At 37.6% G+C, this 18,225-nt stretch overlaps 1 protein-coding gene and 1 pseudogene across 2 annotated transcripts; one reads left to right on the top strand and one right to left on the bottom strand.

Moving 5' to 3' along the window:
- Positions 1-640: 640 nt before the first annotated feature.
- Positions 641-3,440, top strand: LOC115666308 (putative disease resistance protein RGA3; annotated as a pseudogene).
- Positions 3,441-6,182: 2,742 nt separating this feature from the next.
- Positions 6,183-13,969, bottom strand: LOC115678629 (carbon catabolite repressor protein 4 homolog 1-like). Of its 2 annotated transcripts, none has more exons than XM_030602017.2 (12): positions 13,301-13,969; positions 10,982-11,735; positions 9,851-9,937; positions 9,696-9,779; positions 9,524-9,610; positions 9,324-9,410; positions 7,832-7,885; positions 7,649-7,740; positions 7,451-7,565; positions 7,195-7,342; positions 6,933-7,086; positions 6,183-6,598 (listed from the first exon to the last, which is right to left on the bottom strand). In XM_030602017.2, exons 1-11 carry the CDS (start codon positions 13,456-13,458, stop codon positions 6,941-6,943), a joined length of 1,812 nt encoding a protein of 603 aa, XP_030457877.2. In that variant the 5' UTR covers positions 13,459-13,969; the 3' UTR covers positions 6,183-6,598; positions 6,933-6,940. The 2 variants fall into 2 exon arrangements, with proteins under 2 accessions (XP_030457877.2, XP_030457878.2); XM_030602018.2 differs by having other exon boundaries at positions 6,183-6,589; positions 13,301-13,968.
- Positions 13,970-18,225: the final 4,256 nt, after the last annotated feature.

The following is an 18,225-nucleotide window of genomic DNA, read 5'->3' on the forward strand; positions in this document are numbered from 1 at the left end:
TTTAGACAATTTTCCCGATTCTTCTATGTTGTTCCATCTTTCTTTTTATTGATTTCTGCGGATGCCAACTTGACTTTTGTCTTTCGGTTTAGTCAGTAATTCTTTTCATAACCTCCTCATTATTTTGGATCCTCACCAGAAATGAAATGCCGAGAGAGCCATATAAAATGGGGTAGAATTATTTATATATTATGGATGCATTGGTTTAGCTTAAATCAACTATTCAGAGAATATTTTCCTAACTAAAAATAATCTCTTATATCGCTTACAAAATTTAATTGAAGAAAAAATATTTTCATCATTAATACAAAAATGCGGCACAGATTGTTATTGATTAAGAAAATATTTTTCGTCGATTAATTAGTCAAAGCGACATGGACAATTATTTTTGGGTAAATTACATACAGAAGTAGAGAACAGACACTTTAAAGAGATCTTGTTGGATCTTCGAAGTAATCTGAATTCTTGATTGTTCCCAGGAAACTAATAAAAAGTAGAGGTAGAAGGCATGTTGCTGTTAACCTGCAGGCCACTCGTAAGGAAAGAACCTTCCTTCAATACAATTGCAAGCAAAGTTATCATCGTAGCAACACATAAAAAGAAGACACCGCGTGTTCTTTTTCGTCTCGGACCAAAAAGCCTGAATCAATTTCCTCGTCACTCAGCATGGCTGAATCACTTCTTTTCAGCATTGCAGAGGGCGTGCTGGGGAAGATAGCATCACCGGTGCTCCAAAAAGCCGTCGATATTTACAAATTTGAAAATCAGATCGGCGAGCTTAGAGAGACGTTGACTGCCATTAAGGCAGTGCTGTCAGATACTGAGGCGAAGCAAGGGAAGAACGACCGTCTGCAAGTGTGGTTAGATCGGCTTCAACATGTATTTTACAATGCGGAGGATGTGCTCGATGAACTCGAATGTGAAGCCTTACGGAAGCAGGTGATAAGTCGCTATGGAGGCGTCAAAGGGAAGGTAGGCCGCTTCTTTTCCCTCTCTAATCCACTCGCGTTCCGTGTGAAAATCAGTAATAAAATTAAGGAGATTCGGGAGAGATTGTCCAAGATTTCCACTGAGAAAGATCAATTTGATCTTAATATGCGGAGTGCTGACAATGGTGTGGGACATACGAGATCACGAGAAATAACTTACTTGTTCGTAAACAAGTTGGATGTTGTTGGAAGAGATATTGATAAAGAAAAAATAATTGAGATGTTGATTCGGCCAGAAGGCAAAAGCCTCTCGGTGTTTCCTATTGTTGGAATAGGAGGTATGGGCAAGACAACCCTTGCTAAATTAGTTTACAACGATGACAAGGTGAAAGAGCAATTTGAGTTCCCACTATGGGTGTGTGTACCTGAGGACTTTGATTTAAAGAAAACTATTGAAGGAATCATCAAAGATGCAACTCGTCAAAGTTTGAGTAACTTTGATATTCAGCAATTGCAAACCTCTCTGCGAGACATCATCAAAGACAAAAAATTTCTACTAGTCTTGGATGACGTTTGGAGCAATGACCTCAGTAGATGGAAAGAATTGAGACGTTTGTTAACTGGAGAGGCTAGTGAAAGCAAGATAATCGTGACTGCTCGTAGTGCAGAAGTTGCTTCTATTATGGGTACCCATCCAGCACATAATCTAAAAGGTCTTTCTCATGAAGACTCTATGGCCTTATTCAAAAAATGGGCGTTTGATGAAAAGGAAAAAGAGCCAAGTCCTGATCTCCTAGAGATTGGAAATGACATTGTCAAAAAATCTCAAGGAGTTCCTCTCCTTGTGAAAACTCTAGGGAGCATTCTGTATTCAAAGGATGATGATAGGCATTGGAAACGTATAAGGGATAGTGAAACATGGGAGTTAGTGGAAGCGAAAAAGGACATTATGCCGGTACTCAAGCTTAGCTATGATCATTTACCAACCCACTTAAAACGTTGTTTTGCCACATTTTCACTTTTTCCCAAAGCAGTTGAATTAAAGGGCCCTTTTTTAGCTAGATTATGGATGTCTTCAGGACTCATTAGTTCAAAAAGGGAAAAACTAGCATTGGAAGACATTGGTATTGAGTACTTCAAAGAGTTGTGGAAGAGATCTTTGATCCAAGAAGTTGAGGAGCGCAGAGCGGTGTTACTATTTAAAGTACACGATTTGATCCATGCTCTTGCAACGAGTGTGGCACAAAATGAAAGCTCTATTGTTGGCTTAGATACCTCAGAGATTTCAGAAGGAGTTCGGTTCGTTTCATTCTCTAGCACTTCATTAGAGAGAATCTTGAAGTTTGATGGAGTCCCCCCTTTTTGAGAAAGCCAATTTCAAAGAGGTTGCGTGCCATTATATTTCAATTCATAGTTGATGGTGGAGTTATTACTAGAGAATTTGCTAGAACATGCATCTCCAAGTGTAACCATTTACGATTTTTGGATTTGTCACAAGGTAGTTTTGAGGAGCTACCAAGTTCCATATGCAACTTGAAGCAATTGAGATCGTTATATCTCCATGAGAACAAGCAATTGAAGAAGCTTCCAAGTACCATTTGTGAGCTGCAAAGTTTGCTAGAGTTAACCCTCCATGGTTGCTTAGAGCTAGGCGATTTACCCAAAAATATGAGAAGACTCGTTAGCCTCAGATATATATACATAACAACAAAGCAGAAGACTTTGCAAGAAAGTGGAATACAATACCTGGAAAATCTACAATTTTTGGGAACCGAGAGATGCGAAAATCTCCAAGTTTTGTTTGAAGGGACTTGCCGACTGACTCACCTTCGGGAGATGGAAATTCGAAATTGTGGGAGACCAGTATCTCTCCCTTTTGGGGAATTAATGGCCCTAGAGCACTTGAATATTGATAATTGCAAGCTCGCATTGATCTCGGAGAATAACTCCAATTTTCCGATGAATCTTCGTACTCTAGTAATTGTAAACTATGAACAAGTGATGGTGCTGCTCCAATGTCTCGAAGGATTGGCCTACACTTTGGAGTCCTTTTCAGTCTATGACTGCCCGAGGTTGACAGCTGTTCCCGAATGGCTGCCCAGTCATAAACGTCTCAAATTAATTCGCTTGATCAAATGTCCCAACTTATCATTCATGCCGCAAGGAATCCAGTCCCTCACTGCCCTCAAAGAATTGCGCATCGAATACTATGGTGAACTAAGCAAAAGATGTAAGCCTCAAACTGGCAAGGATTGGAACAAAATCGCCCACATTTCTCGAATCCAACTTGATTTGATAAATGTACAATGGACGGATGATTAGGTACGGACCAATCTGCATTCTCCCCTCATTTCTTCTTCGTTCTTAGATGAGATATAGTCATATATATTGAGATTTCCTCCTAATCTTTTTTTTTTTTCCTGACTTCCTCACTTGATATAGTCAAATGCAAGGGAGAGATCAAGGTTAATTGAGAGTAACTAAACTGATTTCATTTATTTCTATAGTATCTTAAATTATGTAAAGCATAAAGTTAAAATCCGTAAAACGCAGGGCCTTTTTGGAACTTTTTTATGTATCGATTTACCTTTACATGTTACTTTTTTAAGATATAACATCTAATGGAAAAGAAGAAATTTAATCGGCTAAGAATATTCCTACAAAACAGGATGCCCTTTTCTCCCAAGATTCAATAAAGATAGAGATTGATTATCACTTGATTTGGCAATAATTAAAGGACTACTATTAGTCTGTGTCGCTCTCAATGAAGTGTCTATCTATGGAGATATCAATATTTGCAATTTGTCATGAAAAATGGCCCGAGCGAGGCACAGGTTCGCCAGCTAGTGATCTCGGATAGTAATAAATAGGTCCTAAACTCAAAAGTTTTCGGGCTCGTTTGTTTCTGATTTAGCAAAAGTGAAAGGTATTCTTTTTGCTTTCTCGTTGAAATATGACAAATTTTTAGAATTTCGTAGAATTAAAAGAAAATTGCATATGCGCTTGCCAACAATTACATGGTGTGAAAGTTTCAAATGTTTTGGATAAACAAAAAGTCAAATGTGTGCGTGAGAGGCTATATATAAACTCTCCATTTTGATATAACATATCATTAATAAATCAAGATTCTCTTTGAACAAAGTGCGAATATACTAGCACTTTGTTAAAAATTAAAGTGAACCATCAAACATGTAAGTACTTACCTATAGTGTGTAAACATCATATAAAAAGTATGGTCTCCACGTGTTATTTGGATACATGTGCTTTTGGAGTCGTCATATTATTTTTTGTTAGAAAAATATTGAGAAACACTTAAAAGAACAAAAAATTTCCACATTTTTATACAAAAACAAAAACATCTGTTTTAGTGAAAGAAATTTTACATCCTTAAAAAAATTAATTTTGCTAACAATGAAAAATATCTTGGTAAGTAGAATATCAGAGAATGACAAATTCGCATAATATAATACTATGTAATGGATACTTTGGGCTCATTATATTTTTTTCCAATTTGACCGCCGATGAACTCTCACGATCTATTTATTACTATTTATTACGCCATGTGGATCTCCATAAAGATATGGACTTGCCTTCAGCTGATTCTTCATCAATCTTTTCTCTTTTTTTTTAAAGAAATGAAAACAATGGTACCTGATATTGTACTTTTTTTCTTTCTCTCCTTGAATGAGTGTTGTCCTTTATCATTTGTTTGTGTTTGTATTGAGAACTTCTCTATGGAGAAAATGCCTTACTCGTAGTACATGAAACCAACTGTCACATCATTATAGACAGTGAATGAAATCACGCTGCACCATCGAATCTTATTTTTCGCAAATTAATGTCAGCAACTCAATCTTTTTATAGGTATGCCAATAGAATATTTATAGAGTTTCTTAGAGATAATGCATTTAAAAAACCATATCTTTTCGTTTTAATTTGTTTTAATTCACTTCTACATAGGAAAATAATGTTTTTATTTTCTTTTTGCTCTCAAGACTAGATCTTATGACCATGAATGCACAAAAGGCTAATTGCATCGACAAAAGTTTTTGTTACGTGCTCAAAGCCTTCGTTTGTTTGAGTCTTTCAAGTACTTTTATATGAACTCATGATTGTGCATGCCATAGTTCCCTATAAATCCAGCACCATTTGGTCAATTTCATGACTCCAATGTGAACTGCCCAAATTGGACAAATCAGTATCATTCAGGGCTGAAACGGGTTTCCAGCCTTGAAAGTGAGAAATCATAAAGATAATTATTAACCCACGTCCTAGAAGAACCAATGGTAAGACTCGCACTATATTAAAACCCTAATGTTCCAATCCATTGCTTGCAAAACAGCACAATCCTCTTAGTTGGAATGCTTTCTAGCATAGCCATTATGATGACCTGCCCAAGACGAGATGACGTTGGCATCGATCGATTACAATTCATGAAGCTCCGTCGATTGCCCCTACTGTTTTCCAACGACAAGAAAAGAACTGATAAATTGTTTTCGATATTGTGGAGAATGTGCAGAGCCAGCTTAAATCGCATGCCCACCCATAACTGGGATGGGATGTTTTAGGCAAAACCATGCTTCCTAAGTTCGTGTACAACAACGAGAAGGTCCAAGAACAATCTAATTTCAGAATATCCGTATGCATTTCCAATGATTTTGATGCAAAAATAAAACTCTTGAAAGAGTCTATGAGAGACGGTATCAGTGAAGGCTTGATTAGAGTTCTCCCCGCTACTAGATACTCTGAACATCAAGCATCTCACTGTCGTTCCAGTTCGAAATAATTACAGCACATTAGTCATCTTATTAAAGACCTATTACAAGAACTACAAATGAAAATATATAAGTGTACTCACTTCAGATGGTTCAAAAGTTTAATATAAAAAAGTGAGTTAGCTACCTCCATTTTCCAACTTTCAATTCTATGGTGTTGCCAACCCACGTTCGTGTGCGCCTCTATACGAATTAATCAAAGTTTCTCTATTTTAACTCAATCAGTACGACAGTTTGGATTTAACCTAAGTCATACTTGCGCTATTCGTCATATTTCTTCACTGATTACTTAATTAGGGGATGGGGTGTCAAACAAGTCAAACCCTTTTACAAACTGAAAGCATAGTAATATCGATTGATCATAGGCCCATAAAGAAGAGTTGCCACAAACTCTCTCCTGTCTCTGTCAGTCTTCAAGTACTTTCTAGTTCTTTTTCAGAATGGTGTCGAAGCAAATACTCTCAACTAAAACACAAGATTTAGATATAGGCATACCAAATTTGCCATGCGAATTTATTATCTTGTGTCTGCACAAGCTAACCAAGAGTGGAAAACCCAGGACAAAAAGCAGGGCATGCATACTATAATCAACTGCTCACTGCGCGAGAATTTTCTAGTACACGCAAAAGAGCAAGTGGACATTCCTAAGCGAATTTCTGTTAGCCCCAAAAGAGAAGAAAACACATCTAAAGGACGAACTGTCATTTCTCTGTGGACAAAAAAAAAAGGGGGGGGGGGGGGGGGGGTGGCATGATACAAAAAGATCACAGCAAGGATCCCCAACTGGGGGAAGATTGCAGAAAGAATATGTACCATTCTTACAACAAGTGAGTGCTGTTGAGTCATTCGCTTCTTTATAACTTTCCCTGGTGTGTCCGGCATTACCTACAAATGCTTCAGCATCACACACAATTAGTCCAAGAGTATCGACATCGCAAGTATCAAGAAAATGAAGGAGTAGGAAAGATGATGGTCAGGTAGCAAATCTCAGCTCAGTTAAGAGATGGTCACCAAATTGCCTGACCACAAATCCTAATTACAAACATGTTGATTCAGATTACTATATGGCAGGGGAGCTTATGACAAAATCCCAAATAAAAGTCTCCGAGGACACTCTCAGACAACCGATGGAAAGGCTTCTGATCTTTAGATCACCAAGCAGCTCCAAAAGTCATCCAAACATTCTAGTCCTAGAAAAGAAACCAAAGGAAAAGACAAGCTTGCCCACCTGGAATATCAACGTCTGGGTCTAGGATTGCAGTGAAATTCAGCTAACAAAGCTATATGATCTGAAGACCACTCTGGAGAAGGAAGAGCTGTGTCTTTCCTCAAGCTCTCCTCATCCAAGAGCTCTAGTAAGGACTCCACCGTTAAAGAGTCCGCTACAGCAGCAACAAAAGAAATATTCATCCGAGGGAGAACTCTTTTCAAGGTAGATATTAGCAAAGATTTAGATGTGCAAAGGATAAGAATTGACAAAACAATTTCACCTGTGTAAAAAATATAATCCAGGGTGCCAATGAAATCCCTAGTGCAGCTTGTAAACAAAGGTTCATTTGTTGTGGGGTCCATTCTTTTCTTCTGCTGTTCTGAAGCAGGACCAACACCCATTCTTGCAAAAGATGAGTATGCACTGACCTGCAATATCAACTGTTTCTCAGGAAACTGCCACTTTTGGGGGACTCTCTCTCTCTCTCTCTCTCTAGTGTTATGCTTCAAACAGTCATTATGCATGTAAAAAATTACCAGTGGCAATTGATGAGCCAGCTTGCTAGGGGGACGCAGGATATTTAGAGGGTCAACCAATAAATCTGGATGCATGGGATCAACCTTTCCTTCGGCAAGGAGTGCATGAGGAGCACTGCAAGAAGCATTAACAATCATCGCATCAAAGTCAGTTTATTACAGCCATGTGGCGATAGGAGTCATGAGTCAGCTAACCACCTTCCAGGAACTGAATTAAAGTCCCCACACACCAACATTGGAATGTCTGCACTGGCAGCTATTTTTTCCAATCCTTTCAATAGAGTGTGGATCTATAATGACAACAAAAAGGACAAGGTTCAAAAGGAGAAAATGCGGAATAGCTGAAATTTTCCACCGAGCATGGAGATATGCGAAAGGTACCTGCCAAAGCTTCACGTCTTTGAGATCATGGGGGACATTAACATGTGTATTGGCCTGCAATCCGGCAGGAAGAAAATGAAATGGCCACAAGATGTATAAAGCCCCAAGATGAGCAGAAAAGACAATTAGAATACATATTATAGTGTATATATGAATCATCAACAATCCTTTAAAAGATATTAATGATAAAAGCAAGAAATTTACTTTGAAAAATTGACACCTGTAGCTTTGAAGACTATTGGAAAAACATAGGTGATACCGCAAAAATCCAACAATCAGGGGACAATAAAGGCATATCCACTGCTCAGAATAATTCTAAAGTGTCTCTATCTAAAAGAAGCCCGTGCATCTCAAGTCTTGATAGACCCATAAAAGGCAACTTCAACAAAAGAGGCCCAATTCACAAACCACCAAGGCAAATCTAAGAGGGAGCTTCAGTATTTCATACTTTTATATAAAGAAAAGAGAGCCTCATACTTTGAAGAGATCTCAGTCCTTCAATTCTTCCCCCACATATTTTTAATTATTTATTTTATTATGTCCATGGACAAATGCGTAACTTCATAATTTAATTTTATCTCTCACATTCTTTATTAAAATATCTATTATTTTCTATCCCATAACGGCTTTCCCAACAAGATTTCAAATCTCATAATATTTGTCTCATTCCACAAATATTCATACACATTGTTCATATTGTGCATTTTTATCAATAATTTGTTTTCATTATATAATAATTGAAATATTTCTTGAAAATAGAATTTTGCCACTGTATGGAACCCACCATCTGTTAAGCCAAAATTACTCTACCGAAATGCCAAAAAAAAAGTTATTTAGAGAAAAAACAAAAATGACTACTACAGATGAACATCAGATGGACAATCGTGCATGTTAGTGGCTAAAGCTCAAGAAAGCCCAAGGAAATAACTAGACTGAAGAAAATTCCTTCTCTCTAATATGCCTCACTAACTCTGCCATTGTTAAAGCTGGTAAGCTAAGTTGTCAAATAGAGCCCAGTTTAAAGCTTCAGAGGTGCGGAATGGACTGCCTGATGCTCACTATTAGTGTAAACTAGAACCTAAATAATAGGCATTAGGTTACACAAAACGACATGACATAAACAATCCCAATCCAAAGAGACAAATTAAGGACCCACCATCCACTCAAAGCTAAAACACTTCAAAGTCCCCAGCCTATGCCCAAAGCAAGCAATGGGTAAACAGAGGTGCTGGTTCTAATCAATAGTCTGTTACAAAAATATCTCTCTGAATGTTGACTTCACTCCTAATTAATGTAGTAGTCTTGCTTTTTAGCTACTGACATGCTGAAGCTCGTAAGAAGCGGAACAGTTGTAAATTAGGGCCTCACAGTACACAAAGCTGATGTTCAGCTGTCTAAGTAGAAGTTTTACGTTTAACAACATTAAAATGCATGGTCGGTGACAACTTCCTTCTAGTTTTATGAAGGCACTAATAATAATTAGACATCTTACCACACATAGAAGCTGTCTTTTCCCAGGATTGTCACCTCCTTGGTTACTGAATTTTGCTTCCAAAACAGCTATTAAAGCAACATTATCCTATCACAAAGAAGGAAATTAAATAAGCAGAAGTTAATCAACATGACTGCGGGGCTTGAATGGAGTAACTATTGCCAGGATGAAAAACTGAATCGAAGCAGAAATCAAGCCACCTTCACCAATCTGCTTAAGGCAGTTTTCTTTTGGGCATTAGGAAGCAAAGCATCTGTCAAGGACTGCGCAGCCTTGTTAAATTCAACCTGCAATCGATCAAGTCTTTTAAATAAGCAAGAGACCAAAAAAAAAAGAAAAAAGATGCAAAGTCACGAGCCTATGACTCCAGACCTCATATTTTTTAACATGGGAAAATCTGTCTCGCCGAAAAAAGGTTGCACACCCATCTATTGCATTGAAATTCCCACTGTAAACCTGTAAATAGCAAAAAGAAGTAATAAAAGAAGCTCCCATGGACAGAGACTAACAGGTACTAGAAAACTTACCTCACGTGTCTTTTTTTTATATAAAGCTAAATAGCCATGCTTCTCCAATTCAGGAGCAAAAAATTCCTCAAAGTGATCACTTTGAACCTGAAAAGAAGCTATAGTGACAATTAGAAGATACGCAACTTCATCAAGCAATTCTGAATTGAAGCCAATACTTGAACTCTAAACATTCAAACAGATAGATCAGCGACCAAATATCCTCACCCATGCATATTCAATAATCATAATTTGAATCCCATTTTCATTAAGCATTTTAATTAGCATAATTTTCCATTAACAAGACTCCTTGGCAATTTTATAAAAGTAGAGCATAATTGTCATATATGTACTTATTGCGAAACCCAAATATCAAACATAGCACAGCATTACTTAAGCTTCGTTCCCCCGAGTGCAGTGGGCTATATAATTCCATTTGGGCGATTGAGATCAGTTGTGTAGCAGATCTCCTATAAGGTCTAAGTCCTCAAAATATCAAACATGGCATAAGATGAGATTAAGCAACTAGAAATCTGTTCATGCCCGCTGTCATAAAAAAGGAACAAAACCCCATACCAAACTCAAACTGACAATCACATAAAACCTCCATCTAGAACAACCAAAAGAGGAATTTATCATCCAAACCTAAGCTTGAGTCAATCACATGACAAAGAGGGAAGTCAGGGGTAAGAGATTTTACTCAAGTCAATCTGGCTTGTGCATATGGATCAATTATATATTGATTTCCTAAATGAACATCGGAATTTGAACCATGAAAGGACATGGGAAATTTACAATTGATGCAAGAACCATCTCCTGGACATGGAATTAAAGAAGAAAAGGAATTGCTTGAGATGTTTATTATTAAGAAGCAAAATTCTTAGTACTGTGCAAGCTGCGAGCATCAGAATATCTAGAAATCTTCAGAAGAGCTTGAAAAATGACACATATGTACAAGCCGAAAGAACAGATCCTGTTCAAGGTCATAGCTTGAAAAATAAAATACTTCATGGTAATAAATAAAACTACTATGTCTCATGCACCAGAGAATCTCATGAAGATAGATAAGTTCCCAGAAGCACCACAACTCAACTTGAAAAATGATATCAATCTAATAAGATGGAAATTATGATTGCACATGCACTTTTGTACCTCCTGAAGGCAAATAATATCCGCACAGTAACCAACAATTTCCCGAAGCAGATTCTGTCTGCGATATGGCCAAGAAAGAGCCCATGAAGGGCAATAACTGTATAATTCAGTTGTGGCATAAATTTCAGACAAAATGTTGTAAGACAACACGGAAAATGTTCCCGACGATGAAATGCGACCATCAGCATCTAAATGTCCCATCAAATCATTTGCACTGACTGAAATCAATCGACGAGGACTAGGGGAGGGAGCTGGAATGACACGAGAAGTTAATATGGTGCTGACATGCCCGACAGGAAGCTTCGTTCCTGCATCTACCACAACACACTCAAACTTAAGAACATGACCGATATCTTCAGCTGTTGGTGTGTAAATTTTAGATCGTCCAACTTCAAACAAAGTTTCACCACCAGCCCTCTGAGTAGCTGCTGCCGGATATAAAGATGCTGAACCATTAGCCAGACTAGGACTTGATCCAGAACTAGATAGACTAGCACTTATATTCCCAGATCCCGAACCGTTGAAACGCCCAAATAACTCTTCCTCTTCATTTCCATTCTCATTTACAGCACTTGCAGCACGGTCATGTAGAATTCGATGATGCTGCCATGCATCTGAGAAGCATTTTGGCGAGCAATGGTAGCTTTTGGCAACGGGTATTTTGGTCTTCACGCAGCCCAAGCACTGCAGTGTGGCTTGCTCTGAGGGGTGCACACTACAAACAGCAACTTTTTTGTCACTTTGGACGCGATACCTGCATAGTGAAGATTGCATAGCAACCATTCAATGAAAGGGTCTAGACACATAATCAAAGAAAACTAACTATGTTGCGCATTCAATAAGTTAAATACTTGAACCAATATTTCCTTCCCTAATATAATTAAACTAAACATAGTCTCATCAGAAATAGACAACTATAAATTCTTTGATACTAAAATTAAACTAATAACAAACATAATTGAAGTGTCACGCTCAAGGTGCAGAAAGAGGCCGTAATTAGCACAAGCAAGAAAATTTATGCGCCAGAAAGGAATCTTCTTTACCGGCCTAACCCGCTACAACATGGAAAGTTGTTTCCTACACAACAAATAGGTGTAGTCGATTATCTAAGTGCAACAATGCTAAAGTCAGTCAAACATTGTGACAAAGTATTATATATTAGAATACTACATTCAGTTAGACTTTAGGGCAGAATGAGGTTGATTAAGATCATTTTCCTTGCACAAGATTGGTTTCATGACATAGTAACGCGAAATATAATCTAGAATGAAATCACATAAAGACATGAATATTATACTCAAAGAGATACACAATGTGAATTTGCATACACGTGAATTCTTCTAGTTCATAGTTCAATCCCTACTTAGTGCAATAAGGCTTAATTTGTACTTATACTTCAATGCCAGGCCTCCTACTGAGATGAAAAATGGAAAGGCCTTCAAATTTTTAGTCCCTCATCTCCTAATAAGCTATAACATAATTTAAGTTTTAGAAAAGCTTATTCCAGCCATTGTGATGCGGGCTTGTCTTTCCATGATGAAAATCACCCCCCCCCCCCAATTTCTGGAAAAGACCCAGCATCCTAAAGAAAGGATGAGTTATTAACATATTAAGATTTATAGTGATTAACAACCTTGACGAGCAACTCCAATGGCCCCTCAAACTCTCAGGTTCCACTCAATCAGGATCTTTTTCTATCACTTGGACGGAAACAAATAAAACTCAAATCTTTTCTCGTGGAAATTCCTTAGGTTAAAAAAAAAATCAATAAGTAGCAGTTTCCAGGGGAAAAAGAATCATGTTTTCCCCCAAAAGAGTGGCGATTATATTCTTTTCTCTGCTTTGCTTACCAAACATCTACCTGAGCACAGAAATTTAAGCGAAACTGCACGGCTTCCATCATAAGAGACAAAACTCAGTGAGAAAGACACGGCAATCCAACTGACAGAACATTACAGACGAACCAAAAGGGACCAGACAATGATTAGAAATATGAGAGGGAAGTTGATCGAAGAAACAATGATTGACCACAAAATTGAGCAAATGAACGTAGCATTCCCAACTTAAGTAAATTCAAGAGGCCATAAGCATTTCACACAACTTAATACTATACCAGCTCTCCAATCTGCACGCAAAGTAAACGAAACCAATCCCATCTCATACCCAAAAACCTGCTAGTCCAGGTCCAGCTATCCTAGGTCAAAAAGGAGAACCGAAACCCAAAATATAGAGAATCCTCAAGAACTCAGAGCGGGGGCACTTGAAACTAAATCTCCCATCTCAACCCTACCCGAGCTCCACAGAAAACTAAATCCTCACCACTTGTATCTCAGGAAGTAGCCATCGAGGGGGGCGAAGTCGGACACGTCGTCGTTGGAGATGCTCTTGTCGGGCCGGCGCAGGAGCACGTAAGGCGTGAGCTCGCAGCCTACAATCGGTATGTCGGAGGGCAAGTGCACGCGAATCACGCTCAGCATACTTTAATCCTCGCAATCTTCGAATCCTCCAAGCTCAATCGAAGAATCCGAACCCACGAAAGCGGCGGCGGCGGCGGCGGTGGCGGTGGCGGCTCCTCTATTGCTGCGGACGCGCGGCGGATCAGCCATTAACGGGCACGAAGCTGCACGCCGGACTTCCCCTACAGGGCGCCGTCCATGGCCAACAATCCCGCGGGATTCGCGGATCTCGCGCGGAAGCGGAGGGGCTTTTCGCCGCGGTTGATTGGAGCGAACCGGGCGGAGGAGGCGCTCGAAAGCGGAGGGAAATGCAGAATTAGGGTTTTACGGAGAGGACGAGAGGGGAGAGCGAAATTGGTTGCTGTGGGGAACGAGGAGTGTGGAGCCTTGAGGGTACTGAGTCAGTGTTTGGAGAGGCGGTGGCGCGTTGGCGCGTGCGCGGCGAAGGAGGAGGAGGAGGAGGCGGCGGCGGCGATTGGTGGCGGTTTCTGCTGCGTCTGCGACACACTGCATGCGAGGAGGTTTATAGAGAGAGGGGGGCGGAGGGGGTGCGAGACGACTGGGGAGAGGACGGGACGGGAAGCTCCTGCGACGTCGTTTTGGTTCGTTTTTCCTAATTTCTTCTGCACATTAAAAAAAATGAAGGAAAGAAACTCTTAAGAATATCTAAGGCTATGTTTGTTTCACGGAAAATATTTTTCGGAAAATTATTTTTCGGCATTTGGTTCGTTAAGGAAAATGAGTCAGAGGAGAACGTATGTTTAGATTGAAGAAAATGATCTCCCCCTTATGAAAAGGCGGAAAACAATTTTCAAAATATAACTAAGTATCAACGCTTGGACACCAAAAATCATCTCTAGCAGTCGAGCTCGCGCGCCTAGTGCCCACATCCGGATCCATCGAGGCTGAGCTTGAACCCCTGCTGCCGGTGCCCAATTCCCCGGCACTCGAGCCCGAGCCCACAAAGGCTGTACTTGAGACCCCGACACTCGAGCTCTAGTTCGCAAAGGTTGTGCATGAGTACTTGGCGGCACTCAAGCTCAAGTACTTGGTTAATGAAATATTCGTTCTTAAACGTATATGTATTTTAATTATTTTGTAAATTTGAATTTTTAAATTTTTAAGTTTGAATTTTTAATTATTTTTATTTTTCTCTTTTTCTTTTTTGTCTTTCCTTTTTTTATTTTCTTTCTTTTTCTTTTTCCTTCTCCCTCAACCAGTGGTGGGTCACGACAACGCCCGACAACTGGCCATAGAGTGAGGGACAAGATTGAGCATCACCAACCTCGAATCTCGCTAGAGGCGAGTAAGCTTGAGTCTCGCCAGGTGGGCAAGGCTCAAGCCTCGCCAGATGGATGAGCTCGAGTTCGCCCGAGGCCAGCGAGCTCTAGTCTCGCAAGCGAGGCCTTGCCTTGTCTGTGTTTGGTCGCCAACCGTCGCCTTGGCTAACCACCAGCTGAGAAAGAAGGTAAAAAAAAAAGATAAGATAAATTCAAAATTTCAAAATTCAAATTTTTTTGGTAATTTTTATATTTTCCCTATCAAATGACAAACAATATTTTTTAGTTCATTTTCAGGCGTTGGCTAAATATCCAAAAATATTTTCATTTTCCATAAACGTCACATTTTCCACGAAACAAACGGAGTCTAAGTGGGTTATAAATTTCATGATTACTTATGCAATAGTAGATTTGGAAAAAAAAAATACGCCCAATATAAGAAAACACGTGTATGTCAAACTTGCAAGAAAAAAATTGGGTGTCGTTTCATTTATTTTTATTTTCTTAACGAGAAATTAGTAATAAATTTTTTTGACCGCATATAGAATGGAACATCTAAAGATCTTCGAAAATCACTACACATGAAAATCATATATTATACTTGTGTTATGTATAGCAGACTTTTTTATTCGAACATCAAATTAGTAATTTTCATTCAATCTCACGTTTAAAAATTACCTACTAGCTTATTGGCATTGCTAATTTAATCACAATCAAGGAGATAAAGGTTAAATATGGAGAACTAATCTTGTGAATTATGATAATTAGTAATTTTTCTATTAGGAAAGTAAAGTTGTTTTTTAAACTTATTTTAACAAAAATTGACAATTTCTAAGGTTGCCAATGAGAAAATCGAATTTTGTAATCAATGTTCTCCGAGTTTAATATTTACATGTGAGAGGAAAAATCATGTCACGTTTCATAAATAAATGTCACAAGTGCCTTAATAAAATGCTAATACCCCGACATGTCACATAATAATTCTTTGCCAAATAAATGAATAATCGGGAAATTTTTTTTTAGAATATTTTATTTGATGCCTAAAAATTGATCTTATGAACCAAAAAAAGGAAAAAATGTGAATTTTGTTATTTTGACCAAGTAAAAACATATGTATTAGCACTCAAGGCCCCCACTCTACCAATTCCAAAATTCAAAATTACAAAAAAAAAAAAAGATCTTCAAAGTGGCCATAAATATATATGGTTAATACCACAAAAAACCCCAAAACTGGTACACTTATGATAAATTCACACAAAACTAATTTTTTGACTACCAAAAATCCCAAACTGGTACACCTGTGACAAATTTACCATATGCTAGTTTTCGTTAAATTTTACCACCAAATTGCTAAGTTGGACAATACATGGCAATTGATGGATATATCAATTTAGGGTTTTACCCATCTATTTGCCACAAGTTTATCAGTTTGTAGTTTTTCGTGGTATTAATCCAATCTAATGGAGGAGTCAGTTTAGGGTTTTTTGTGGTCAAAAAATTAGTTTGGAATAAATTTATCACAGGTGTACCCGTTTAGAGTTTTTGGTGGTCAAAAAATTAATTGTGGGTAAATTTGTCACAGGCGTACCGGTTTGGAGTTGTTCGTGATATTTACCCAAATATATATAGAGTTTCCTTCGACTAGGGAAAAAGAAATATCCTTTCTTAAATTAAATCTCTTTAGTATATAATTTGTCTCGTCTACTTTCAAAAATACGCTTTAGATCTCGTAGTTTAAACTACTTACATTTTTAAGTCTAAGTGATGAAGAGCATCAAGTAAACTTTCTAATGGTGCAAAGGGAATGATTTTGAATTTAGAGGGTGTGAAATATAAATTTTGAAACTAGAGGGTGTAAAAAGGAAGTGAATGAAAGTTTAGACCTCACTTCAATAACACGAATGGGACATTCTTGTTGAGGGTTTAAATTATAAGTATTTGTCAAATGTCAATGCATATTTTATCACATCTACTCTATTATATATAGTTAAAGCTGGAGTGAGAGTTTTCGCTTTTGTGATCATCACGTGACACTTCACTTCATTGCTATAATTACCAAGTGGCAAGGCATAGGGTATAGTTTTGTCTCGTGGCTCACATTTATCTAATAAATATTGATTTATTTATTTATTATCTCCAAACTTTATCTTTTGTCGAGCTTGAGTTTTCACAAAAACAAAATGGTTAAAGAGAAATATCTCAAATGTATCTCCAATATTTATATCTTCATGTTTTTTCTTTCATTGATTTTAAATATGAAAACAATAAAAAAAAGACAAAATATTTTGAAAATCATAATTTTTATGAAAAAGTGAAAATATTTGATTTTATTGTTGTATGTAATTTATTCAGTTAATTTGTTTAGAAAGAGAAGTATACGTTATTAAATGAATAAAATTTCTATCTTGAAGTATAACTTATTTCTTTTATTTTTGTCGAAAAAGTATAGCTTATTTCAACACGTGAAATAAGTACAAAATGTATCTACTTAATATAAAATTATATTTATATGATTCGAAGGATAGCTAATGTTACGACTTTTGTGCTTAATATCGTTAACTATAAAAATCAAAATTTAAATATTTTTTTAAAAGAAGTTAAAATTTTTTAACTTATTTGAAACATGCACATTGACATTTCATACAATTTTGGCTCCTTCTTTTCAAATCCACTTATTTTTTAATATATCTCATCTCCTTTTAGCAAATTTATTTTGTAAATAAGAAATTAACTTTAAAAAAAAAGATAAGAGAGAATTTCAACAAGCTTTAATGCTGGCCGAAAAAAAAAACAAGCTTTAATGTACTAGTTTATTGTTTAGTAGGTTTTTTTTGATTACTTATATAATGGATAGAAAGAGACAATCCCGAGTTTTTATTTAGCCATTCAAAAGATTGATTAAAAGTGACATTTAGTATGGTAACATTTATGTTTTCAAGAACAATTTCGGTTTATATTTCTATTCTTTGGACGAGTTTCTGAGCAAAAGAATATGTTACGCCCTGGACCCTCGAGCGCGCGAACATCCTTCCTTAGTCATGAAATTGCGACATCTCAGGACATGTCGCCGACCCACTCCTTTTATCTTTTAGTAAAACGCAAGCGGATGCACAACATCTCCAGACTACAACAACAGGGATAGTAGGAAAACATACAACATATATTTATATATATACATTATCAGTAGCACTTCGGGAATTAATATATTACAAGTTCGTCACGTAGATCTTCCCAATTACAACCACAAAAGGTAGGGGGTTAACCTAACTCCTCTATCTATGAGAACAACCTCAAAAGGTGTTCCCCCTCAAAATAGCCGGTTCTCATGGAACGCAACGCATACTCATACCTAAGCTCCTGAAAAATAGTTAACAACAACGAGTGAGATAAATTTCAATAAGTTAACGACCTAAGTCTCGGTTAGAAAGTGACCTCGTCTCGGGCACACCTAAACACGCAGTCATACATCGACGGCAGATCAATAGCAATGCAACCCCTGCTTTGCCCT

The sequence above is a fragment of the Syzygium oleosum genome, unplaced genomic scaffold, assembly GCF_021117445.2.
Source record: "Syzygium oleosum isolate NSW1041296 unplaced genomic scaffold, Sole_v2.1 Sole_v2.10, whole genome shotgun sequence".
NCBI lineage: Eukaryota > Viridiplantae > Streptophyta > Magnoliopsida > Myrtales > Myrtaceae > Syzygium > Syzygium oleosum.